General features: G+C 44.3%; 1 protein-coding gene across 11 annotated transcripts in view; it reads left to right on the top strand.

The window, feature by feature from the left end:
- Positions 1 to 25,740, top strand: part of PRR5 (proline rich 5) — an 817,096-nt gene that overhangs the window by 155,465 nt on the left and 635,891 nt on the right. For 10 of the 11 annotated variants that reach the window (XM_069628149.1, XM_069628148.1, XM_069628151.1 and 7 more), the window contains one exon: positions 22,442 to 22,545. The exons of the other annotated variant lie outside the window; for it this stretch is intronic. In XM_069628149.1, coding sequence (XP_069484250.1) covers positions 22,442 to 22,545 — 104 coding nt within the window. The remainder of the gene's footprint in view (positions 1 to 22,441; positions 22,546 to 25,740) is intronic. 11 annotated transcript variants of the gene reach the window in all.

Consider the following 25,740-nt stretch of genomic DNA (forward strand, 5'->3'; position numbering starts at 1 on the left):
TCTGCTATAATTAGTATTATACGTATTTGGAGGTAGGTCGAGGCGTGCCTTACAAATAAGAGGAAGCCAATGATGTACTAACCATTATGTATATCATAGATACATATGTTCCCCTAACCAGTCCCTTCCTTCAATAGGTTTTAGTTTGCCACTTAGGATGACATCATAGGTGACACATATTGGGGTATAAGACCTCTGTATAATCAAGTTTGTGTGAGTGTGCTAGCATCAGTCTGATGTCTGCCAGTTTGCCCTGCTTTATTGAACTGAGAATAAAGTTGTCTTTTGCAATATTCTTTGAGTCTGTACAGTTATTTGGTCTGAGCGCTTTATCGGTAATCCCATCTAGCACAAGAGACACTTCAAGGTGCTAGAGCACAAATGCATATTGTAAGGAAGGCATGGTATCAAACAGTGTAGACAGACATAAGTGATCACAGTTCAAGGGTGTTTATTGAACTTCGATGGGTTGGTCAAACAACTAGCTAATCTTAAATGTAAGGATGGGAGCAAGCTACAACCATCAAAAAATAACGCAGTCCTAATGGTATCTGTCAAAATAAAAGGGCCTATACTAATAAACCTATTCCCAATCCTTACTTCTAAATACAAAATGGTGTGGGATAACAATGCAAGTAAAAGAAAAGTGTTTAAGAAATGATCTGTCAGGATAGGCAAGCAGTTAGTTTCCCTTCCCCACATTTTCAGCATGGGACAAGGCAGCATGTGCAGGCTTCCACACCCTCCAACTTCTTGGCCACAAGGTAACAGTTCAACACATAGGGATCAGGGCCTTCTGCCAAAGTCTCTCTCGCAATGAAAGTCTCTTAATGTAGAGGGCCCGAGGCAGCAAGCAAAGCACAAAAGTTCCTTTCCTTTGCCAAGGTTTCACTTTCACAAGTTCAAGACTGGTCTCCCTTCTTCGGGATTGGACCACGGGTCCCCCTCGTCTGTGCTCAGACCCCTTTTGTACAATGTTTCCAGTCTGGTCTCCCTCATTCGGACTCGGACCATGGATCCCCATCATCCAGGCTCAGATTCCTTTTCTTCAAGATTCACAATTTGGTCTCCCGCATTCGGGCTCAGGCCATGGATCCCCCTCATTCGGGCTCAGATCCCCTTTTGATGCCAGAATCGAAGACTTTCGAATGTGCTATGGGTTTTGCTGAAAACGTCGCAGGACCACTTTGATTCACTTCACACAATTACACTTCACATTTTTCTTCTGCTTTCGTTTCCATTCATCAAGATGCCGTACAGAGACCTTAGATTGAGCCCTTTCACAGTACCAGACCACTGTATCAACGGTATTGTATCTCTTCTTCTAATGTTCAAATATTCACCAGCAATTCAGCTTCACTCGCATCCTTCATCACACGCTTTTAACAATGTTTCTTCTTGTGCTCAGTTTACAATGTTGTCACTTGCAACCTTGACTTTAACACAGACCGGTCTCCCCAACTCACTGGTTGGTGTGTTCTCTGTCGCTTCTTTGTTCTTGGAGCCAGGGACGACACCACATCGTCTGCTGCTCCTCCCCGCCTTGGTCAGTTCCACAGGAGGACCCTCGATATATCCGACACACAATGCAGGATTCTTTAGCGTTGTTTCCTGGTCTTACGTTTTCTGCTTTGAAGGTTTTTTAAAGTAACCGCTTCCTGTGAACGAGGTCAAGGGTGGTGCCCCTCTCACAACCTCTCGTTCCTGGCGGTCTGTCTCCCCTCATTGAACTGTCGACTCGCAACTGCTGTACCTTCATGTGTTTTGCCTCAATCAGAGTGTGCTCTCATGCTCCACCTTTTATCCGTGTGGGGAAGTGTAATTGAAGTCAGGTGTGACTGATTGTCGATAATCACCTGACTATAGTATTGGGACATGCCATGTACACGGCTTGGGTGTGAGTCTGTTTTCTCTCAGAATGGGCTGTTCGTGAGAAAGTGTTCCTGCAGGAAAAGTGGTTGCGGGAGGTTTGAATTTCTAAATATCCCAACGGGTAGATGGGATAAAGGTGTTGCAGGGAAGAGAGGGATAAAGTGTCGCACGATCCAGTGTCCCACTCCCTGAAGAACCCTCACCCAGGTGATCCTCCTGTACTGGTCCACCCCCAGGAACTGGATCCAAAAGTGATGGCCGTGGCCTGGCCACCTGGATGGCAAGTCCCGGGGACTAGCAGGTGAGACACCTGCTGGTTTCTCACAATATCCAGTATGTTTTTTGATGCAATATAGTAAACTTAGCTTCCATGTAAGTAGGTAGCCAGGCTGTGCCTAGATCAGCTCCCTTGGGTATCAAACCTGGAACTATGGCCCTGGCAAGGTCTTCATCCATCTGGGCTTTGCTCTTGCAGAATGGGCTTCCCAGAAAATAGAACAGACTTTCCTTTTTCTTGCTGCTGGTATAATAGAATAAGGAAGGGTCGGATGTACCCCTCTCAAAGCTGATACATTGTAGGGCCCGTGAAATGCGTACACATTGCTGCGGACCGTGGCCTCCCCAATAGCCCTATTCATGATAGCAACTGATTTGTACCCTTCATAAATAGAGGAAGAAGGATTGAATTGCTCTGATCAGAGAGCATCTCATTTGAAACGGAGGTCTATACCCCGGCTGTATGTTTCGCTATTTTCTGTGGTAGTCGGCACTTTCATATAGAACATGGGCAACTCTCTGTATTGTGCTACCTGCTTTTTCGTCACTGGAATATAGTTTGTCATCAATGTCATCCTCTTTAACATGTACACTATATATGTGTATATGTATGTGTGTGGTTTAAGATCCGATATGCTCTGCTTTGTGCGTGGCTGATTGAACAAAGCATAACGTCCACAAATCAAATCTCTAGAATGACTGACAGTATGCAATGCATACTAATGATTCCTGTGCGCCATGATGGCCAGTCAATCAGAATGGATTTAGAGACTGATCCTGAGTGAGATGTGAAGATCTTAATATATCATTCACTGATAAAAACTACATTGTCTTCTTGGTTAGCAGAAGGTCTTTTCGCATTGCTTTACCGAGAGCACCATGCACTTCGCACAGATTATGGTTGTATTATATAGATTTTTTGCAAATGAGTGTAATCTGTCCTTTTTCTGTTCTGTAATTGAATGGAAATTGCTTCTGAAATAAAGACGATCTACCTGCAAGGGGCAGTTCATCTACACTCTTCAGCAGGTTTGGATCAGGTTACTTCTGATCTCTTAAATAAAAGCAGGATGAGGTTATAGTGGTCGGATACAGGAAAAGGGATTTGAATTCTGGATAGGCTTTGGCGGCAGATGTTCGGATGCTTTGATATAATAGCTAACACATCATTCAGGCCACAAGGACAGAGGCTACACATTGGGCCTCATTACAACCCTGGCGTTGGACCATGGTGCTATTAGCACCATGGTCCATGCCGGATTCTGCCATGGTGGATGGCGGATTTACCACCCCATTCCAAGGTTGGCAGGGCGGTAAATCCCCATTCACCATTGCCCCTTCCCCATTCCCATTTTTGACCCATAGGGCTCAATGGGGATGGGGAAGGCGCTAATTACGGTACCGTAATTGGCACCAAGGACGCTTAGCGCTTTGGACTTTAACGCCTGCAAAAAGCAGGCGTTAAAGTGGGAATCTGGCATTAAGGGTTTAACGCCAGGGTTGTAATGAGGCCCATTGCATTGAGGCAGTGCACTGTATTGTTCATGTATTTTGTTCTGCCAGATATTTTTCTTTTTGGTTTTACTTGCCTCTTGAGGCTCTTATGAGTCTTAATATAGGCCAATGTTACGTGGGACTTTCTTTAAACCCAACGTTGATAGACTGGTTTTAGGGACTCGGAATGTGAGTTTTGTTTGGTTCGGTCTCTCCTCACCTCATCCTGCTTTTTTTTGCTCTGTGTCCCCTCATGGCTCTCTCTCCAGTTTCCCCTCCTCTCTCCCTCGTCTTCGTATCTTTCTCTCGCATTCATACCTTGCTCTCTCTCATCCTACATGCCTCTCTGCCCCTTGTACATCTCTCTCTCTCTCTCTCTCTCTCTCTCTCTCTCTCTCTCTCTCTCTCTCTCTCTCTCTCTCTCTCTCTCTCTCTCTCTCTCTCTCTCTCTCTCTCTCTCTCTCTCTCTCTCTCTCTCTCTCTCTCTCTCTCTCTCTCTCTCTCTCTCTCTCTCTCTCTCTCTCTCTCTCTCTCTCTTCTCTCTCTCTCTCTCTCTCTTTCCCCCCCCTCACCCCCCCAAGGTTAGGCCGGTGCAGTTGCAATGCATAGCCCAGTCTCCAGCTTCAATATTATCCTTTTGAGGCTGCTGTATTATGGGCTTCATGGCCATTACCCACCAGAGGCGCTGAGCTCGCGTTTCCACATTGCGTAACAATATCCAGACCGGATGCACGTCAACTGTCCTATTTACACCACAGCCAGAGGACACCTGCCCGCATAGGCCTTCATCTGAAGTGGTGCTAATGCTTCCACTCACCTGCACAGATCACCCCTCCCCTTCTCTGCTTGCGACTCCTCCCCCCTATTATTGCTTGCTTTCCGGCCAGCTCGCACTCCTCATCTTCCACCGTTTCAACGCTGCCTCACACACAGGCATGCACACGCGAAGTCCCTTCTCTCATTTTACTCACTTTCCTCACCCTGTTACCATTCCGGCCCTGTGATGACACCCCCTCGATTCATCCGCCCCCACTCACAGCACAAACAGTGGTGAGTCGAGTTTTCTTCTGGAACTAGATAGGACATGTTTAAAGTATTAGCTACACTATACTGACCCTTTCCAGCACCCTGAGGCTGTGTTAACACTATTCTCCAATTTCCCTTTTTTTTAAAATTATCTTTGTTTTCCTAACACAGAGTTCCCTGACTCCCTTTGGCCCCAGAAGAAGACTTCCATTTATTTTGCCGAAACGTCAGCAGCACACAGACCCAGAATCCTCGTGGGCTATATTTAATGCTGCACCTATACTTCTAACATCCTACCCAGACGTAGACCATATATGAGGTCAGACTTTAGCCGGGCATAGGAGACCTACAATCAATGTCTCCCTCAATTACACTCTCATCCTGTGTATTTTGTAACTAACCATATGGCACATTCCATCTATGAACAATTTGTTTGTTAAATATACAAGTGGATGATTTTCACCTCAGGTTATCTGTAAACATGTTACGTTGATCTTTTAACACAGCCATATGTTTGTTTGTTACACTTGTCATCATGTACTGTCATGTATATATAAATACTTAAATATTTTGAAAAAGAAAAAGCATCAGCCAATGAATAATAAAAAGCTGAATACTTTTTATATGAGCAAGAGATTTGTGTTTACCAGCAGCAAGCGTGCTGTCTCTAACAATTGTTGCCCCAACTACATGGGCATTTAAAAGGGTCTAAAAACCAGTTTGCACTTGAATTAGTTTGCATTCCTTTGACTCATAGAGGGAAGGACAACCCCCTTGTTATAGCTTCTACAGCCCTCCAGTCCTCCCTGTTCCCGTGCAGCCTCTTTTCATTCTACTGTGTCAGGATATAGCGCATGCTATAATAGAGGCCTAGAAACCACTTTCGTGTCTGTGAGGTCCCCTCCCTGCACCTCCCCAATTTAGATTGGGTAGTGACATCTCCTAACCCTATAGTTCCAGTCCCACACTCCCTTGTTCACCGTTCATGCTCTCCTTCTTCACTTAGAGTTCCACACCCAGTCCATTATCTTCACCATGGAGCAAACATTTAGCTTCTCGGAAACAGAAATCAATGACATTATACAAGGCCCCTCCATGTTCAACATGGAAGGGGCCCAACAGCATCTAGCATCGACAGCCACAGGAGAAGACCTTCTGTACTTAAAAAAGCGCTGCTTCAGAACTGAAGTACATGGACATTTCCTCAGAGAATACCTATGTGTGAACATGATCCCTCTTCACTTATAATACGGAACAAGCCGGCATTATTTCTAGATGATCAAGAATATCTCCAGGGATTCAGCAAAATAGCAACTAAATGCAGCCAAGATCTCATGGCCCTCACAATTACCACTGCTCAGAGGGTACATGCCCACATCCTCAAAGATCTTAAGACGGAAGAAACAAAATTTCTCACTGATGAAACTCTAACCAATGCCCGTGAGAAACTTAAAGAAATCGATAAAGAACTAGACACCTTCATGCCTTCAACCTTAGAAAAAAAGCACAAAAAACTTGCTAAAGATATTAAGAATTTCAGGATTGAGCATACCTATCCTTATCTTGCTGCAGATTATAGAGATATCAAGGATAAAGAACGTATGGCCAAACAAGGTGGGGCCTCAAGAAGCAGACGAAGGGGGGTGTCCTTCTCTGATACATCTAGTTCAGACTCCTCAACTGACGATCCATCACAGGCCAGAGGGCGTCAAGCGAATTTCGGCCAAAATCAACAATTTTTGCAACCTCCAAACATGCCTTTATTTAGGCCAGGGGGGTCCCAGAGGAGGGTACTGGGGCCCACCCCATCCTCCACAATTTCTCTTCTACAACTTCCCCCAATGGGGCTACCCGAACAGACGTCACAGGAACAACCGGAGGTGCTAAAAACGACTCCCATCTTCAACCTCTCCGGCTCTCTGATGACCCCAGATGAAATATCATTATTAGCAAAAGGATTATCATTCGTTCCCACCAATCACACTGATTGGTTTAAATTGGACCTTGAACTCACAAACTTTTTTCGGACCATCAGGACAAAGGCTTTTTTTCTTGACAAAGATATCCCGACTGGACCTGAGGACACCGGTCTGAGACCAAAATCTGACTTTTTCCCCACGGACGCTGAAACACCTGCTTCGATCCTTGCTTTTGAGAAATGCATTCGATAAGAAGTTGGGAAACTACAATCCACGCCGGACCGACACAGGCAGAACCTGACCTCAGGGGAAAGAAAAGCCCTATCCACCCTAGGTGCCAACAAAACATTGGTTATCAAACCAGCTGACAAGGGAGGAGGCATTGTAGTACAAAATAATACCCAGTACAATGCCATGGTGATGTCCCTCCTCAACGAGGAAGGTAACTACAGAAAATTGAAAAAGGACCCTACAACAGACATAAAAAACAAGATCCAAGGAGTAACCAGATATGCAATGGAACGCAACTGAATTACTGATAAGGAAGAGGCCTTTCTCAACACATCTGAAGGAAGAACTCCTGTACTCTATGCCCTTCCTAAAATCCACAAGGATAGCCAGACCCCCCCTGGTAGACCCATCATATCGGGATGCGGTTCCATCCTTGAACCCATTGATCATTTTCTCAAACCCATGAGCCAGCGTACTCCCACTTACCTGAGAGATACCATGGATTCTATTACTAGATTTGAAAACCAGCCATTTAATGCATCAGAAGATCTCCTGGTATCTCTAGACATCAAGAGCCTGTACACTTCAATCCCGCAAAAACAAGCATTGGAATGTATCAGACACCATTTGTCACAACACATGACACAAGACGGGTGCCTATCAACTTTATCATTGAACTACTTGTGATAGCTCTCACCAACAACTTCTTTGAGTACAACAATACCTTCTATCTTCAAACTTCCGGTACAGCGATGGGTGCAGTGTTTGCCCCTGGCTTGGCCATCATCTTTATGTCCGAATTCGAACTGACACACGTCCTAAACATCACTAATCCGTACCTTGACTCTGTGACATTATGGTTCCGGTACATTGACGATCCGGTACATTGATGATATTATCTTCCTCTGGAAAGGGGAAGATAACACCCTGATGCAATTCTTTCATTGGCTGAATCTTTGCACCACAGAAATTCAATTCACCATTAACAAAAGCAACCAGAAGATGAATTTCCTGGAACTTACCATAACACCCAAGAACAATAAACTAGAATGCTCCTTTTTCAAAAAACTACAGACCGGAACACGGTCCTGCACTACACCAGTCATCCCCCGAAGAGCCTACGAGACAACCTCCCATAAGGGCAGTTTTTGAGGATCCGCCGCAACTGCACCCAAATGGATGACTTCCAAAAACACTCTAACGACTTACAGCAAAAATTGACTTCAAGAAGATACCCAAAAACACTCATAAAAAACACTCAGAAAAGAGCAAGATTTACACCTAGAGAGGCCCTCTTGACACCCAAAGTCGACAGCACCACCCCTGACAACATTATGACTTGTGTCACCACCTTTTGTCCGACTACCTCCAAACTCAAATCTCTCATTAAAAATTTTTGGCAACTTGTTCAACTCAACCTTCCAATGGAACCCAAACCACGCATGGCACTCAGGAGGTCTAAAAACCTTAAAGAACTACTTACTAGTGCCAAAACCCACAAAACCTCGGCTCGCTCCACACTGTGGGATATGAGAGAGATCATTGGACACCACCCATGCGGTCAATGCACGGCATGTAGACAAACTAAGAAACTCAATTCCTTCACCATTGAAGGCAAAGAATGGAAAATGAGGCATTTCTCCAACTGCAAATCCACCAACGTCATTTATGTGATTCAATTCCCTTGCGGACTACGTTAATGTCGGGCAAACCTCAAGACCCGTCCACAAACGCATCCGTGAGCATAGATCAAGCATTCGTTGCAAGACCCTCACTGCTCCTCTGGTCCACCATTTTTACAAACACCATCATGATCCATATTCCTTCTCCTGGTGGGTGGTGGACAAAGTTCAAAATAAAACCAACATCAGTAATGCTCTGAATTACAAAGAAGCCTGGTGGATGCACAAACTTAAATCCACCACAACTGGCCTTAATGAGGCCCAACCAGGACTCTTTAACACTCAACCCCCATAGTCCTTCACTCCTGCGTCCCCTCTGGTCTGCACCCCACCTACCGGCTCTGTCAATCAACAGATTACCTCTCTCAGTAATTACCTCGCCCAGGTGTTCCCAGGGGTGACAGAATTAATCTATGTAAAATGCAATTGGCCATTTAGTGATTTGGGGCTAGGTAATTGTCATGGTCAGTTTCTATTTGATCCAAATCTCCACCCATAAATAAGGTACATTGAGATTAAATGATTTGCATCATGGTAATGCAGAGAAACTGAATAGAACCTTCAGGTTCAGAAGCATTAGCCCACAAAATGAATTGTTCCCATGTAATAATACCCATTTCAGTGGTACTCCTCTCCTTCAGAAGGAGGAGGCACAGGTGATATCCTGCTGACTCTTCACCGTCAATATAATCCATTCAGAAGTACTTCCTATTAAAAAGACTGCATTGTCTATTCTCAACTCTCTTCCTTCATCTCTAACCACTCGCTCCTTCCTGCTACCCAATCTGGCTTCTGCCCACTGCACTCCACTGAAACTGCTCTCACCTCTGTTCTTAACTCTCTCCTCCCTGCACGTTACTCAAAACACTCTTCCATTCTCATTCTCCTTGATCTTTCTGCCGCTTTTGATACTGTTGATTATCCTCTTCTTCTCAACTCCCTCTCCTCATTTGGCTTCAAGGACTCTGTTCTTAACTGGCTCTTCTCTTACCTCTCGAACTGCTCTTTTTCAGTCTCCTGGGGTGGCTCTTCCTCCCCCTCCTATCCTCTTAACGACAGAGTTCCCCAAGTTTCTGTCCTGGGCCCCTTTCTCTTCTCTCTGTACACTTCCTTCTTAGCTCCTATCATCTCCTCCTTTGGCAACTCGCACCATTTCTATGCGGATGATACCCAGCTTTTCCTCTCCTTCTCCTCTTTCTCTCCCGACATTCATGATAAACCATCGTCTTGCCTTTCTGCTATCAAATCTTGGATGTCCTCTCACTTCCTTACTCTTAATGCTGAAAAAACTGAACTCCTCTTCTTCCCTGCCAATTCTCTTCCTCCACCCTCCCCTCCCCCTTCCATTCTCTTTCCCCCCTCCCACCTCTCCTTCTCTCCCCATGCCCGTAACCTTGGTCTCCATATTGACTCTCACCTCTCTCTATCTCATCACATTTCTCTTACTGCCAAATCTTGTCGCTTTCACCTCTGCAACACACGTAAAATTCGACCCCTCCTTAACTTTCATGCTACTAAACTTTTAATTACCTCCCTCATCTTCTCCAGACTCTTCTACTGTTCCTCCCTTCTCTTTGGACTCCCCTCCTCTCATCTCTCCCCACTCAAATCCATCTACCACTCTGCCATCCGCTCCCTCTGCCTTCTCTCACCTCTTGATTCCATCTCCTCTTCTCTCACCTCTTTAGGTTGGCTCCCGTTTCACTCCCATCTCAAATTCAAGTTCCTCTGTCTTGTCTTCAAATCCCTCTATGGTCTTGCCCCCCTCTCTCCTCCCTTCTAACTTTCTATACTCATTCTCGTTCTCTCCGTTCTGCTAATCTTTTCCTACTCTCTCCTCCTCCTCCACCTCCCTGTGCCCCCTCCCGCTTCCGATCTTTCCAACTCCTTGCTCCCTTCCACTGGTACCGCCTCCCCCTTCACATCCGCTCTTCCCCCTCCTTTCCTTCCTTTTGCTCTTCTCTGAAATCCTACCTTTTTCACTCACCTCCCTAGCACCCTTCGTTTCCTCTCGCTCTTCCCCCTCACCTTCATTCCTCACCTCCTACCACTGCTCTTCCCTTCCCTCTCTACCTTCTCCTCCACACCCCCTGCTCTCATATAGTCCCACTCTATCCTCTACTCTTCCTCCTTCATTCTCACATTCCCTCTTCTCCCGCTCTTACCCCCCCTAACTCCTACCTCTCCCTCGCTCACCCTGGCCCTCCCTACTCCCTCCTCACCGCTGCAATGTTGTACATTGTTATTTAAACTGTTTTCGTGTTATGATTCAATTACCATCTTATGCTTGTTGTATTTTGCCTGTTCTTATGTAAAGCACTTTGGATTAAAGGGCTATATAACTTCAATAAAATACAAATACAAATATTTACCCATGTCAATTGTCCTTTTTTTTTTATCCTGAGAAAGTTAAAGGGATAAGTCGGGCACATTTCACATGACCCAGCCTTCCAGAAGATCCAGCATTTCATGAATGAATTCTTCCCATTTAATAATACCCATTTCAGTGGTACACTTTTCATCATCATGCTCGGGTAAGGAACACCCAAATTGTGATTATATCTGGCCCAAACTTATTGGAGCTTCTTAGCGCTCTCAGAATGATAATTGACTGAGCCTTGGTAGCTTGACCTGCCAATGCCTCTACACCAGCTCAGACTTTCAACCATGCTAGCATCTAACACAGAAACACACGTCCCACAAAACTATATTTTCCAAAAATGCCCTTCACAAAGAGTCAGCCCGATTCCTTTCCCTTTTTGCTCACCCTACGCTGCTATGCCATGTTCCTTCTCCAGCACCGTCCAGCACCGTCTACCACCTCGCTGCCTGCCCTCACTGCCATGTATCCCTCCTCTGTGTGTGTATGTGTACTGAAAACATGGTCAATATTGAAAAGCTGCCTAGCTATTGGCTTTGCCACTGCTTGTTATCTATTAACGCAATGAACCTGCTTCTATTTCCTTTGCATTCTCAGACACAAGCTCATGGCAGTTTTGCAAACTGTGAAAACATGTGATCTCTGCTTTCTCGTGAAATGGAAATTAACTAGTTTCATTCCCTTAAAATAGTGCAGGGAGTTGGGTTAAATTTTGTATTCAGGGATCCAGTGTAAGTCTAAAATTAAAAAATAGAAGAGAAAAAAAAAAAACTATGTATATGAAAATAAAGGCAGCCTGTTCCTTTTGGGATACCTTTGGGAAAAGGCACTACATGTGCAATATAACAGAGTATATCCAGAAAACAGTCAATAGCCAAGTGGAGTCTTTAAAGCGTCTTCCCTGCTTGGTAAATAATTATGATGCAATAGATGCTCACCTTGCTCAGTGGGTCCAGCACTTGCTGCGGAGATCTGTGCAGCATTCAAGTCAAGTGTTTGGTTCCTGACAGGTCCAACTTAGCCTACCAACTTTCTGAGGTTGATGAAATGAGTGCTGCTGAATAATGCAATATTACACGGGTAGGTGGGGCATTACCTGGCTAGGTAATGCCCCTGGGTCACAGCTACAGGCCCTTATATAAGCCCAGTGGTATTAACAGGCCTGTTAATGCCCCCAACCCACGCCTGTGTAATATTGCTATTAATACCCTGGCACAATGTACCGGGGTATTAATAGTTTGTCAAATGCGGAACTGAAGAGGGATGGGGAAGCCTGCCACCCCTCCCTCTCCTAATACATTCATGAAGAGGAGGAAGGCCAGAAAACACTGCAATCACCTATTCTATTTCAGACGAATTCCCAACAGACCCATGATTGACAAATATGTCAAGAGGCTTGTGAAAAGCTTATTTTTGTAGGCTAAGCCACAATAATACAAAGAAAAGCCAGTGTTCCCACCTATGAAAATGCTCATGCTTGCTTTGTACAAAATACAAGTAATTCCACTATAACAAAACATGTCTATGCTGGCTCTGCCAATGTATGCCAGTATCACCATGTAAGAACATACCCCTGTTGGCTTTGCCTTAACACCTAGTAAAAAGAAAACACATGCTACAGTAAAAAAAACAAAATATGCTTGCTGGCTACACAAATTCCACTCTCCCCATATAAGAACTCTGATCATGTTGTATTTGCTCCCCAATGATAGTAACAAATTCATGCCAAAGTATAAAAAAACATTGCCTTGCAAGCTGTACCAATGCCCCCACCCCAATGTAAGAATACTTATGTTTTCTTTTGGCCTTAACACCAGTAATAAAAATGTAATGCCACAGTAAGAAAACATGTCCTTGCTGGCTAGCCGGTAAGATAGCTCAGCGTGTTGAGCGCTTGCTGGTGCGATCTGAGTGTAATATGCTGGTTCAAACCCCTACAAGGCCAACTCATCCTTTCATCCTTCCAAGGTCGATAAATGAGTACCAATTTTGGTTGCCTGATAACTGTATCTAAGTATGTTCTTGGTACAGTGCCTTTACGAAGGGGCTATATAAATAACACATTACACAAATCCCCCATATACGAACACTCATGTTGTACTCCTGTTTTATTTGCCCTGTACCTCCAGTACAAAATGTCATGCCACGGTAAGAAAACATTGCCTTGCAGTCGGCACAAATGCCCCCGCCCCCCATGTAAGAATACTTATGTTGTCTTTGACCTTAACACAAGTTAAAAAAAAAAAACAACCACAGTAAGGAAGCATGCCACAGCCCATGTAAGAACACTCATCATGGTGGCTTTGCCCTTAATGCGAGTACAAAATTCCATGCCACAGTAGGACCTTGTCCCAGCCCCACTGCAGTACCCTCCCCCACTCCAACCCCACCTTCACATAATAACACTGAAGTTGGCTTTCCTTTGCCCAAAATCGGCATTAAAACATGCCATGCTCATGTCAAAAAATGTTCATGCTCCAGTGCCCCTCCCAGGGTCCCAGGCTTGCATACATGCAGAACGATATACACACATTCACCCACCAGGCACCAGCTAATCTATCATTCACACGAACACAGAACATTTAAAATGCACTCTCATTCACACGTGCAGTCGCACCCATGTACACCATTCACGCTACATTCATTCATATGCTTGACTTAGACACTCCCTCGCATACAAACATGCACCCACTTACACATTCCCTTGCATGCATGCACACAAACATTCATACAAACATGCATACAATCCGTGCATACACACGAACAAAAACACTTTCCTGACATCCCCTGGGCAGGCTTTTCGCCTCTGCATCTACGTTTGCTGTTGCCCACAGTCACGTTAATGACGGTTTTCTCACTTCAGAAAGGGGTGTATTTGCTTACTTTTGAAGTTCATAGGTAGGTAAATACACTGCTTTTGGAGGTGAAAAATGTGACAGTTTCTTCCCACCTGAGCCCAGGCGTCACAGCAGAGTGATGCCTGTTGCCTCAAAGTGAGAGGGCTTTAGCCTGCCACCGGAAATGCCTTTAGCACTAAAGTGAGCCCAGGATCCATGGAGCAAACCGAAGTACGTAGAAAATTAGACTGCAACCAGGTCAAACATGTGTCATGTGTTTTTCTCAGTGAGGACGTTTGTGTGTCTCAGTCGTAGCTTACTATGTGTGTCGGCTGCGCAGGGACGTCATTTACGGGTCACCAGGGGTCGCAACTGCTACCCCCGAAGTCTCCCTTGCTACCCCTGTGGTCTCCCTTGCTGCCCCAAATAAAACCAAATCATTTTCTTGTATTTCTTTTTTTTAAAAATTAACTTGAGGCGCCTGGGCTGTGGCCGGCAGTATGTGTCTCTCTGTTTCTGGAGTGGCTGGTTTTCTGGTAGCTATAGCCGGTAAGATAGCTCGTTGGGTAGAGCGTTTGCTGCTGCTATGTGTGTGTGATCTGCAGGTTCGAATCCTGACAAGGTTAACACAGTCTTTCTTCCTGCTGAGTTTGATAAATGAGTACCAACAAAGGTTGGGTGATATTGTATGTATATTTGTTCTATATGAAGCGCTTAAGCGTAAGTCATATATAATAACACATACTTATCGTTTGGACTTGGACGTCTGCTTGCATTCACAGTAATTTGGCAGTATGGGCCAAAACGCACTGATATTAATGATACATATATTGATCCATTCTTGTATGCTATGTATATCACTTTTCAGTGATACCGTAACCATATTTTTCATAGTGTAATTAGAAACAATGCTATGTGATGCCACTTCCTGTTTTGTCAACGGGTGAAGGTCATGTTCCATCGCTTTCCGTGATGTCACTCTGGGGTGGGGTCAGATGGCATCGCTTCCTGTGATGTCATCAGAGATCAAGGGTCGTGTGCTGTCACTTCCACTACCCCAGGCATTTTGGTGAAATGACATCCCTGCGGCTTCACCCACCCACTTCCGGCTCTCACTAAGTAAACAGTTAATCACAGTGTCTGCGCGCGTGTGTGTGAGAGCTTGGTATACACAGGCAGTCCTTTTGCTATTCGAAGGCCAGCTTGACTGGCTTGGCCAAAGTTCCCTTTTATGGTTCTGAATCTCATTGTCTACTGTTTCCCCGGCATGCTCCCAAACGTTGCACCAATCTAGCCGCCTATTGTGTCCCTCTGCTTCCGATGGTCCCACTCCAGCTGATGCCACCGCTGTGTATCTCGCATGCGCATTAGCCGAGCCCTGACGCGCCCCGTCCTCGGCTTGCAAGTAATCTCTCTTGTGTGTTGTGCTGACTGCCTGGAAACGAAAAGGGGGCGTCGTACCACATCTATTTAGTCACTTTACATATACATCAGCTGTAAAGGTTTAGCTATTTAACATGCTTAGTATAAAGACAGCTGTATTGCTGAGCTAACTTTCATACAGGAAACACTTGAAGATATCACTATAGATTATTTATTTATTTAGCCAGTTTTAGGAGATGCAGATATAATTCTGTATTGAATTCACATTCCAATTTTAGTGTTTCATATTAATGTAAAACAAAAACATTATCTCTTGCTTCCAAGGCCAGCACGTTGCCACTGAGCTGTCCTCCAGGGGGGTTGTTTTTTCAATAGTTAATATTGATAACATTTTGTGCAATAAAAGTCTTAACTAAAATGTACTTCCATTTTCTTCAGGATGAATATCCTCTTTCTTTTACCTGATTTCTTTTCAGGCCCCCAGGCAGGCTTCCATTTAATGTGCCCCCCCACCCCGAAACAACCTGCATGTTTAACTGTTGGTTTATTCCCACTTCCTCAAATACATAAAGCGGCTTAAAAGCTGAAAATGGGCCAGTGACATTTAACAAGTGAGACGCTGCACGCATCAGGCACTTCCAAAGCCCTGAGGACTGGATGACCTTTGAGCGGCTGTTATAAGGAAACTATAAATCATCCTACTCTGATCTTTTTATGCCAAGAAAATGTGCCGATAAGAAAATGAGAAACTCTTTTAGGTGTCTAAAAGGGGGAGGGGGCTGCGTCTTCGGTTGTAGATATAAATATTTAAAAATATGTGGAAAACAAATTCAGAAACTGGACTCGAGCAATTTTAGTTGTAACCATTTAACATGTTTTAAATGTTTATCAAAGCTGTTCCTTTGTGTTTGTCTTCATTAGTAGGTGGAACTATAGGGGGTCTGAAGGAAAAAAGGGCATCTCGTAAACCCTGGCCCGGAGTGAAAGGCTGGGATCAATGACTAGGGCGGGGAAGTAGGGCATTGGCTGCGGCGATGGACGTGGAAGAGTTGTCAATGAATCTGATTTTTAACCCTCAATATAGCCTTGTAGAATGAGGGGGGTCATTATCACGAGATAATGGCCCTCCATCCTGCCCGAGGCCCAGAAGTTAGCAATAATGATTCCTCCTGAGGTCTGTTAAGCTATTGGAACATGTTGGTAATAGAAATACATGTTTTGGAGGTGAAGTTAAAGACTACTTTAAGAGTGAGTAAAGTAAATGGTAAACTACGGGCCTGATTTACAAAGCCTTTGGCAATGGGGTTTTCCCATTCAAAAGTGTTTTTGTAAATCAGGCTGTTTTTTTGTTTTTTGTTTCTTTGTTTTGTAGCATTTAATTAACATCTTAGTCTTGAGAGGGTAAGCGTTTTAATTGCAACATGGTTGAAGTGGAACTGGTTTCACCTGACCATGCACTGGGTAACATGAAAAAGTAAATGGGTTGCCTGTAAGAAAGTGAATGCGTTTTCCAAAGGTTTTAACTTTCTCATTTGTGTGCTAGATAGCAGGCTGCAGCAACAAGAAGCTACTCCCAGAGAGGAGCTGTCTTGTTGAGAAAAATCTTGATTGGAAATTGCATTGTTGTTTCCCTTTTCTGCTTTTGAAGGCAACCCGTCCACGACGATGCAGTCCATACTAGTGGTTATTGACTGCACTCTAAATATTTTGATTGGCTGAGAGGAGGTCAGTAACCATCTCCTTGTGCTAATTTGATTAATTTCATACCCGAGTCAAGGGCACAATGTGATGCGGTGGAATAAAGGGGTGGGAGTTGAAATGGAGAGTCGGCAGGAGTTTGAAAGCTCATAATTCGTCTCTCTGTGATCAACACAATGGTGGAGGAAGTTTAATCAAATGGACTTATTTGTATTATTTGTGTATACTGGACAACACAGTACATTTTAGGATGTTATTGACAGGTAATCCTGACTCCAATACTTGATTACTACGAGTAGTCATGGTGCCATGAAAGACATAGAGGCAAGTTGTATGACTTTCTATCATATTTGCTTAGAATCGAAATACATTTCCAATAAAAACAATACTTGGACATTCTGAACACTAGTTTCGGAGCTCTTGGCAGCTGATGTTTCTTATTGCCTTCATTATTACCCGCTATGTGGTGCTTCTTTTATCGGATGGGGATTGTGGGAGTGAAGGGTTGAGTTGGCCTGAAGGGGTATCGACTCCAGCATTGTCCTGTTCCAAGGGCGAGTATGTTACACGTGTGCTAACCTCCCTCCTTCTTCTCATATCCTCCTATCCTCTTTCTGTGAAGCGATGGGGGAAATCGGACATGATTTTCACCTCTGCCCAGCCACCAAACCTCCAGCTGGTGAGCAAGCCAATCATTCCAGGCTGTGACCTGCAATCACCCACATGTGGCTGGTGGAATGTCATGGACAGGCTCCTATAATCCTACCTAGTTGAGTTGGTCTCTGACCAGAGGGAAGAAGTAACAGACCTTAAATATGGGATGGAGGGCATTAACACCAAATATCAATAAACCAATGGATCCTTATATGCATCTTATCAATAGCAATGACAGGTGGTATAAGCCCCCCAGGCCCCGTTCACCCTCCATAATGTGAGGAATTCCCTGAACAAATGAAGCAGAGGGTAAGTGTGTTCTATGGCAGAATCCTATTTATGATTCTATTGTATCAACTCCACAAATTGACCTGTGGCCACAACTTTCCTGGAACAAGTCAATATGGAATGTAGACAGTGAGACATGTATGCTTAACTTAGTGTGTTTTATTCACTGTCGTGTAAAATGTGCAGTGGCCTTTCTTCCGCTAGGGCCTCTCTAAAATAAGTGGCTGTGCTTGAGCTGGATTCGCTGGTGAAGTCACTTGCACTCCATTGTTTTATACACCCTTGCTTTCCTCCATGGCATGGCTAATAGTTCCTTCAGATTGGGGTCTGATCAGGCCAACACACGGGTGTGTTGGCCTGATCTTTGATATATCCCCGTAGCCGCCTTCCTGTTTCTTCTTCCAGGCCTGATTATTTGAAGGACAGTTGTTGTGCCCAGCTACTTCTCTTATGAAAGTCACAGCATTGGGAGAATCTAGTCACATATGTCAAGGAAGATATCCTAAGCAGTTGATTTTGCTTTCGCTGAAGGTGTTAGGTATCTCAATGGCTTTGGCGACGTGGATGGTACTCCTCTTCAATATTGTTGTGTTGTGAGGAAAACCAATCAATCACCTGCCCAGTATGGAGAATTCATTCTTGTCGGGGTGATCTGGTCTCTGGAGTGGGAAGTTCGATGCATGTGGTGACTAGATTAATTGACTGCAGCTCTTTCTCAGTCCCCACAGATTTTCAGTGCATATGATTGGGTAGTCAATGGTGGCCCTGAATTTGTCTATGTTCTGATGCCCCTCTGGTCGATGATGCTGTCGTATGTAGATGGAAGCATGGTCCAAAGTGCTTTCCAGACATCAAGTGTTTTTAATGCAGTGCACAATTGAGGAAACCCACATTTTTCAAGTAGGAAAGCCTACTGTGAAAGTGATGTGGGTTTTAGCACTTGTGATTGTGGGTGACAAACCTATATAAACCACAAAACCATTCCAAAGTGTGGGTCCAAAAGAGCCAGGAATCAAACACAAGGGGCCAGATTACAAAAACGTTGCCCTAGTGCTAATACCATGCAAACCTGCACTTGCCCCAGTGCAAAGTATCCCCTATTTTTAAAAACACTGCAATGTAATAAAAAACCGTTGCACCATGGCAAGTGCAATTTGGCATGTTATAAGCTACAGGGCAAACATTGCCCTGTGGTTTGCCCTAGTGCTATACGGAATGGTATTGCACCAGAGGAAAGTTGCCCTGGTGCAAACATGCATTGAAAGTATATATTTCTTTTCACTACAGGGTTTTTTGCCCTAATGCTAATACCATGCACAACTGTACTTGCACTGGTGTTTGATCCCTGGCTCTTTTTGGCCCAAAATAATACACATAAATGGACAGAAAAGAGCAAAATCATCTGAGTAGGGTGCCTGTGATTCCAAGTGATGCGAGAGAAGAAAAGTAGGTTAATGAGCACTGGAAACCAGCTCTGTGTGCACCGCTGCTCGGGCGATCAATGGCTGTTTGGGCGCATCCTCTCGCGCAATGAATATTGCTTGGGTTTCAAAAGATCAATACGAATCAGAATAGGTGGAAGGTTAGCAAGAATGAAATAATGTTGTAGAGTGGCGACGGACAGGGAAACTAGATCTTGAGAAATAAAGAAAAGGGAGGGATACCGGTGAATGCCTCGCTCGACGAGATGTGTAGCAGCGAGGAAATAGGGTATAGGGTATAGGGAATAGGGTCTGAGTGAAGTGAAGGCTCCAAATAAGGTATATATAATATCTGGTTGGCAACATTGTGGAGTAATGAAGGCGAGGAAATGGCGGACGCGCGGTTAGTATCAGAAGGGAGGATTCTTTGCAGAATTAATGGGGTACTAGGTGAAGTGGGTGCCAGACCCGAAGAATTGAATCATGAAGCGAGTAGGAACTTATTTGTATTTTGTTTATTTATAGAGCGCTCCATAGCCCACGGGCATCTGGGCGCATTTCTTCACAAGGTTGCAGTTACATGAGTACAATATTTCATTTACATTTACAGTTAATGATGTGCATATAATACAATGGTTAGCAGGACAGAAAAATATATACATAGCCAAATATCGTAAGTACGTGGAAAGAGATACATTATGTACAGGTAGTACATATCTATGTGGGCATACGGCCTAGGGTGAGAATTAAGGATGGATGAGTGAGGCGTCTAGGATTCATGGCTAGAGGTCTTGTGTTGTGAGCCAGATATTTGTTTTATACCTGAAGGAATTGAAGGACGTTTCGGTTCTGATAGAGATGGGTAGAGAGTTTCATAGCTTAGCAGCAAGCACAGGGAAGCTGCAGCCCCCTGCCTTTTGCAGCCTGAACCTTGGTATGTTGAGACAATGTGTTTGAGCCACTCTGTGGGGTCAGTCAGAAGTACTGCGGGTGAATCGATTGGATAGGTAGCTAGGTGCCAGGTTTGATAGGTATTTATGGGCGAGTGACAACAATTTAAGGGCTATTCTTTGATTGACTGAAAGCCAGTGTAGACTACTTCTGGAGTCAGATGTGATGATATCTGGGGATATTCAACGCTCCCCTAATGGCATTGTTTTGGGTTACTTGTAGTTTGTTAGTATTCTGCTGACTGGTTCCTAAATATAGCACATTACAATAGTTGAGTTTCAACAAGACCAGTGTTCTGGCTAGGGTGGTGCAGTTGGGGGTGGTCAAAAAGGATCAGCAGGCGGTAATGAGTTTACAGGTATAGGCCGCTGGGGAGGTTATGGCATTAGTTTGTCTGGTTAATGATAGAGTGGAGTCTAGAGGTATTCCAAGGGTTTTGACATTTTTGGAGACCTTGATGGTATTGCCATCAATGGTAAAGGAGTCCAATTCAGAGTTTAACTTGAGTCTAGGTTGTGATCCAAGGAGGAGGAGCTCTGTCTTATCATCGTTAAGACAGACCCTGTGTTGTGCCGTACAGGCTTGGATTACAAGGTAGATGTCGTTCAAGGCTTTGGAATCTGTTTTGTATTCTCCAGTGATGAGTATGAGTATTTTTGTGTCATCTGCATAATTTGTGTAGGTGACACCCAAATGATCAAGGATATCGAAGAGCGACTTTGTAAACACATTGTAAAGTGTTGGTGATATGCATGAACCCCAGGGAACTCCAAATAGGACAGGCGCAGACTAGGCAGACTCCAAGGGTGAGACGACCCTCTTGGATCTATTCTCCAAGAAGGATCTAATCCAAATTATGAGCCAGGTAGACACATTTAGGGACGTCATTTCAGCAAAATGCCAGGGGTAGCGGAAGTGACATCACACTACCTTGACCTCTGATGACATCTCAGGAAGCGAAGGAACACGACCTTTCACCCCTTGACAAAATAGGAAGTAGCATCGCATAGCATTGTTCCTGAGTACACTATGAAAAATATGGTTACTATATCACTATAATGTGATATACATTTCATACGAGAATGGATTACCATATGTATCGTTAATATCAGTGTGTATAGGGCCATATTACGAAATCACTGTGCATGCAAGCAGATTACCAGGGCCAAATAATAATGTATTATTATGAAGCACTTAAGCATAATCGCTTTTTATGGAACAAATATACCTACAATACAATATCACCCAACCTGTGTTGGTATTCATTTATCAACCTCAGAAGGATGAAATGATGAGTTCAGGTGTTTAAATCAGTGACTCACCCCCTGTAGCGTGCCTGAAACAAACCTTTAATGAGTCTAGCAATTATTGGATAGAATTTCAGAAAGACAAATTATTTGTTATTCCTATTCTTTCTTATTTAGGGTCACTGCCCACAGTTTTACACTTGTGGAACCCCTGTTTTCTTTTTTTTTTTAAGAGGCCTGGACAAGAAATCCAGCCACTCCAAAAATAGAGCGACATGGTGTTGGCCACAGCCCAGGAGCTTACATTTATTAAAACAAAGGGTAGTAAGGCAGACCTCAGGGGTAGCAAGGAGACCTCATGGGTCGCAACTGTGACACCTGGCGACCCCCAAATATTGAGTCACTTTTGAGAGCCCATATGTCAAATCCTCAGCAGGCACAAGGGAAGGAGCAGATGGGAAACCAGAGACATAAAATGGGAATATGTGTTGCGTAAATATTGTAACCAAATTGCAGAATCGAGGGGGGAGTGGTGTTATATTGTCCTAAGTACATGGATCCACTAATGCATGTTTTTGTTTCCGTCATCCAATCTCATTTGAACCGCCATTCCTGCCCGCCCCCCTGCCGCCCCCGCCTCCTCCTAACCGTGCTGTTCCAAGTACAAAACTCCTTTCTGGACTGCCTCAGCTGCAGTACATGTTCTGTGAGGCACTCTGCTGCTGCTTCTGGTGAAGGTTGTGCTGCTTACCGGTGCCTAAAACACATTCCAAAGGCTTCAAGAGCTAGATGACTGAGATCTGGCCGGGATGACAGAAAAGGCAAATGCTAAAAGGGCGAGTTGTCCTTTGGTGCACGTGTTGCTCAAACACGAGGGGCGCTGCCCAGATGTAGGCGACGGAATGTGTTAACCACTGCTGTGGACCTTCACAAAATGGTGCCAATTATCTTCCTCTGTATTCATTCTGCTCTGCCCCCGGTTCCATGTCGACTCAACGTACGCTCTATCAGCGGATTACATTGTGTTTAATAGCTCATGACTGTTGAGTTAATTATGAAATATTTGTTTTGTCTCTTTTCAGAAGTTGCAGACATTTTTTGCCAAATTGCCCTTGGACATCGCTCAGCTTGACGCTCTAGAAGACCTTTATTTTCCCCCACCTTTTTTTGGGATCCGTTCTAGAAGGTAAGCTATCCCCACAGCATTTACAATTCACTGCGAAAGATGTCCATGGTATTCGCGTCAACAATGCCCTGAGCAACGGACAAAGCTGGGACTTTCCCCGCAAAAAGCCAGCGGTTTGGGGATTAATAGTCAAACTGATTAATAGCAACTCTCTGGCTATCTGGCATAATGAAAATCCTGGCTTCACCTCTTAAATGCACCAGCAATATCCTCAATAGAAACGCACATACATGACCACAATTATGGCACGCACAAGCAGGGATCAGGCAACGGGTGGTGAAGGACACGCATAGCATAGCCTAGAGAAGGATCTGCATCAAAATAGAATGACAAAGCACGAGCCAGTGACTACTGAAGCTGGTGTCATGGAATAAACCCTCACCCATTAACATCTTCCCCCGGGAGGCTTTACTCTGAAATAGTCTCCTCAGAAGAATGTATTCTGAAATGGAATCTTCCCTCTGTGAAATAAATTCTCCACCACGACAAGACATTCATTGCCTCTCATTTTGAACCCTTCACCATCTGCCATCTGTCTCAAACTGTGGGCTGGCCCATTCTTGCTCCCAAAATCTTGCTTCAATAAGAGTTAGCCAAATCAAACATGTTAATTTGTCCCCTTGTGAAATAAGTGTAGAGTATCGCACAAATGGCCGGCTTACTAGTTCTGCAGGACCAGTGTCACATCAATGCGACTTATAGTCTACGTTTTGCTGCAGTGGCCTTAACGAGTGGCTCTGATTTACCTACAGAGTCCTTGTGCGACTGGAAGTCATGCCCGCTAGTGTAAACGTAGGGCACGCACATCCCATAATGCTACCTCACCTGTCACTAACCTACTGAAGCACTCTCCAGAACCATACATTACTTAAGCATAGTCTAGACAGTAAATCGTGTTTCATATGCATGCTTTGCAATCTCCTAGAAACCATGGCAGGGATCAACAGAAAATGGCATAGTAGTTTGTAGATGTTGTTTCTACTGTACACATTACATTAATGCATGGGTTATCACTAGCCAACCCAAAATACATCCACTCAGACAAAGTTAATCCTGTTCTGTTGCACGTTTTAGGAGCATTCAATTACCACAACTTTCTTCATGTGCATTCAGTCTTCTCACATCCTCTTCCCCGTCTCTCTACACTCCCTATCGCTTTCTTCAATTCAAATTGATCGCCTCAATTTACCCCTTTAACTTTGAGTCTATGCCCATCTCCCGAATCTTTGGAACGATGGTTTACCAATTTTATTTTTTGCCGAATTGAAAGTTTCCATTATTTTCTTTGCCCATTTTTACAGCTTTTTAACACAAATAAAGGGAGAGACCCTGCACTCCCCCTTACTATATACCCGTACCCCAATTTACCATCTACGTGTTGGGCTATAAAAACAAAAGCAGCAAATGTCCCAAAAATGAATTCGATGAAGTTGCCATTTGATAAAAGTGTGTAATATCGAATCTATCAGACAATGGGCCTCATTACGACCCCGGCGCTAAACCATGGTGCTATTAGCACCATGGTCCATGCCCGGGTCCGCCATGGTGAATGGCGGAATTATCGCCCCATTCCAAGGTTGGCGGGCGGTAATTCCCCATTCACCATGGGCCCTTCCCCATTCCCATTTTTGCCCCATAGGGCTCAATGGGAATGGGGAAGCCGCTAAGTACGGTGCCGCAAATTGCGGCACCGTACTTAGCACCAAGGTCCCTTTGCGGGTTGGATTTTAACGCCTGCAGAAAGCAGGCGTTAAAATCGCCAACCCGCAAAGGGACCTCGTAATCAGGCGTTAAGGGGTTAACGGCGCTGCCACCTTTTGCGGCGCCGTTAATCCCTTAACGCCAGGGTTGTAATGAGGCCCAGAGTGATAACCAATCCTTTCTATGAACTACTGGTCCTTATTTTCTTCATTACTTTAAGAAATATTGGACAATCATGAGGGGGCTGGTCAACCACCCTCTTGTGAAATCGGTGAGTAGAGCCTCAAGCGTCCGGTGCTGTGGTCACAGTGGAGTTGTTACCTTGTGATCACTCATGGGTTGTGTCTTTTTCTAATTCCCCTGACTCTCTAATCCCCAGCCCATGCTGTGGTATCCATGCATTTGGACTGTGATAACCATCTGATAGGAAAACTCTCATTTAGACTGGTGTAGAGGTTTCTATCACTGCAGTACATAGCTGCTCCAATCAACAAGAACCAGGCCCTTCTACCATGTAACCCCCGGTATGAAATTCCAACCCTTTCTTGTTTCACTTCTTGGTCTAGGCCTTCCCAGTTCATGATGCCAACTTCTTTATCACACAAGTTCAAAGTAAAATTAATCATGATGTTGCCTTTAGCCAAGATCCGGGGTGGGACGAGGGGGGGAAGAGTTCTACTGGCCTGCTGCAAAGATCATCTGAAAATTGTTTTTTTCATTAGCCCAGTCGAGAAGTAGGGTTATACTGTGATTATATTTTAGTCATGATGGATACCAAGGTTTTCAAAAAGAAAAGTATTCCCCTTTACAACGCATACATACGTTTAAAAGTTCAAACACAAGGTTCTGATGTTTTATGTAAGTGCTTATGAAAGCTACGTTATGTTAGCATGGAGACTTTCTAGGTATGGAGAAATACCTGAGCTTCCTTTTGAAATATGCCCCCGAAACAACAACAAAAAACCAGACGGTTTTGCCATAAGATGGTGTCTTTTGGAAACATGTTCCTGCCCCCCCCCCAATCACATTAGACATCTCCTAATTCGGCAATTCGTTTCCACGAATAAATATGCGAACAAAATCCACATATCACAAATTCATTTTTGGCCACATTGTCCCAGATTTAAAACAAAGCTTCAAATGCATTTTCCCAAAATTTGCAAAATCCCATTTTTGGGCTAGACTGCCCTCCTTTCCAAAACAGTGTATGCAAATTATCCAACTCTTCAGGCTTCCCATCAGCGCCCCCTCCCGCCCCTTTGATGAAATGGCACAAAACTATAGGAGTCCGGTCTACATTTTGTGGGGAACATTTTTAGCAGAGTCCTTGAACTACACAAAGGTTTTATGCCACCCAAAATTGCCTTCCCCTTGGGAGGGTAATTGGAGTACAACTAAAATGTCACCGCCCACGACCCTGGAATATGTGTGTATATATGATTGTCCCACCTGTTTAGAACATGCTGGATAAACAGTCTATGCAAAAGCATAAAG

This window comes from Ambystoma mexicanum, chromosome 12 (assembly GCF_040938575.1).
Source record: "Ambystoma mexicanum isolate Mex_15411 chromosome 12, UKY_AmexF1_1, whole genome shotgun sequence".
NCBI lineage: Eukaryota > Metazoa > Chordata > Amphibia > Caudata > Ambystomatidae > Ambystoma > Ambystoma mexicanum.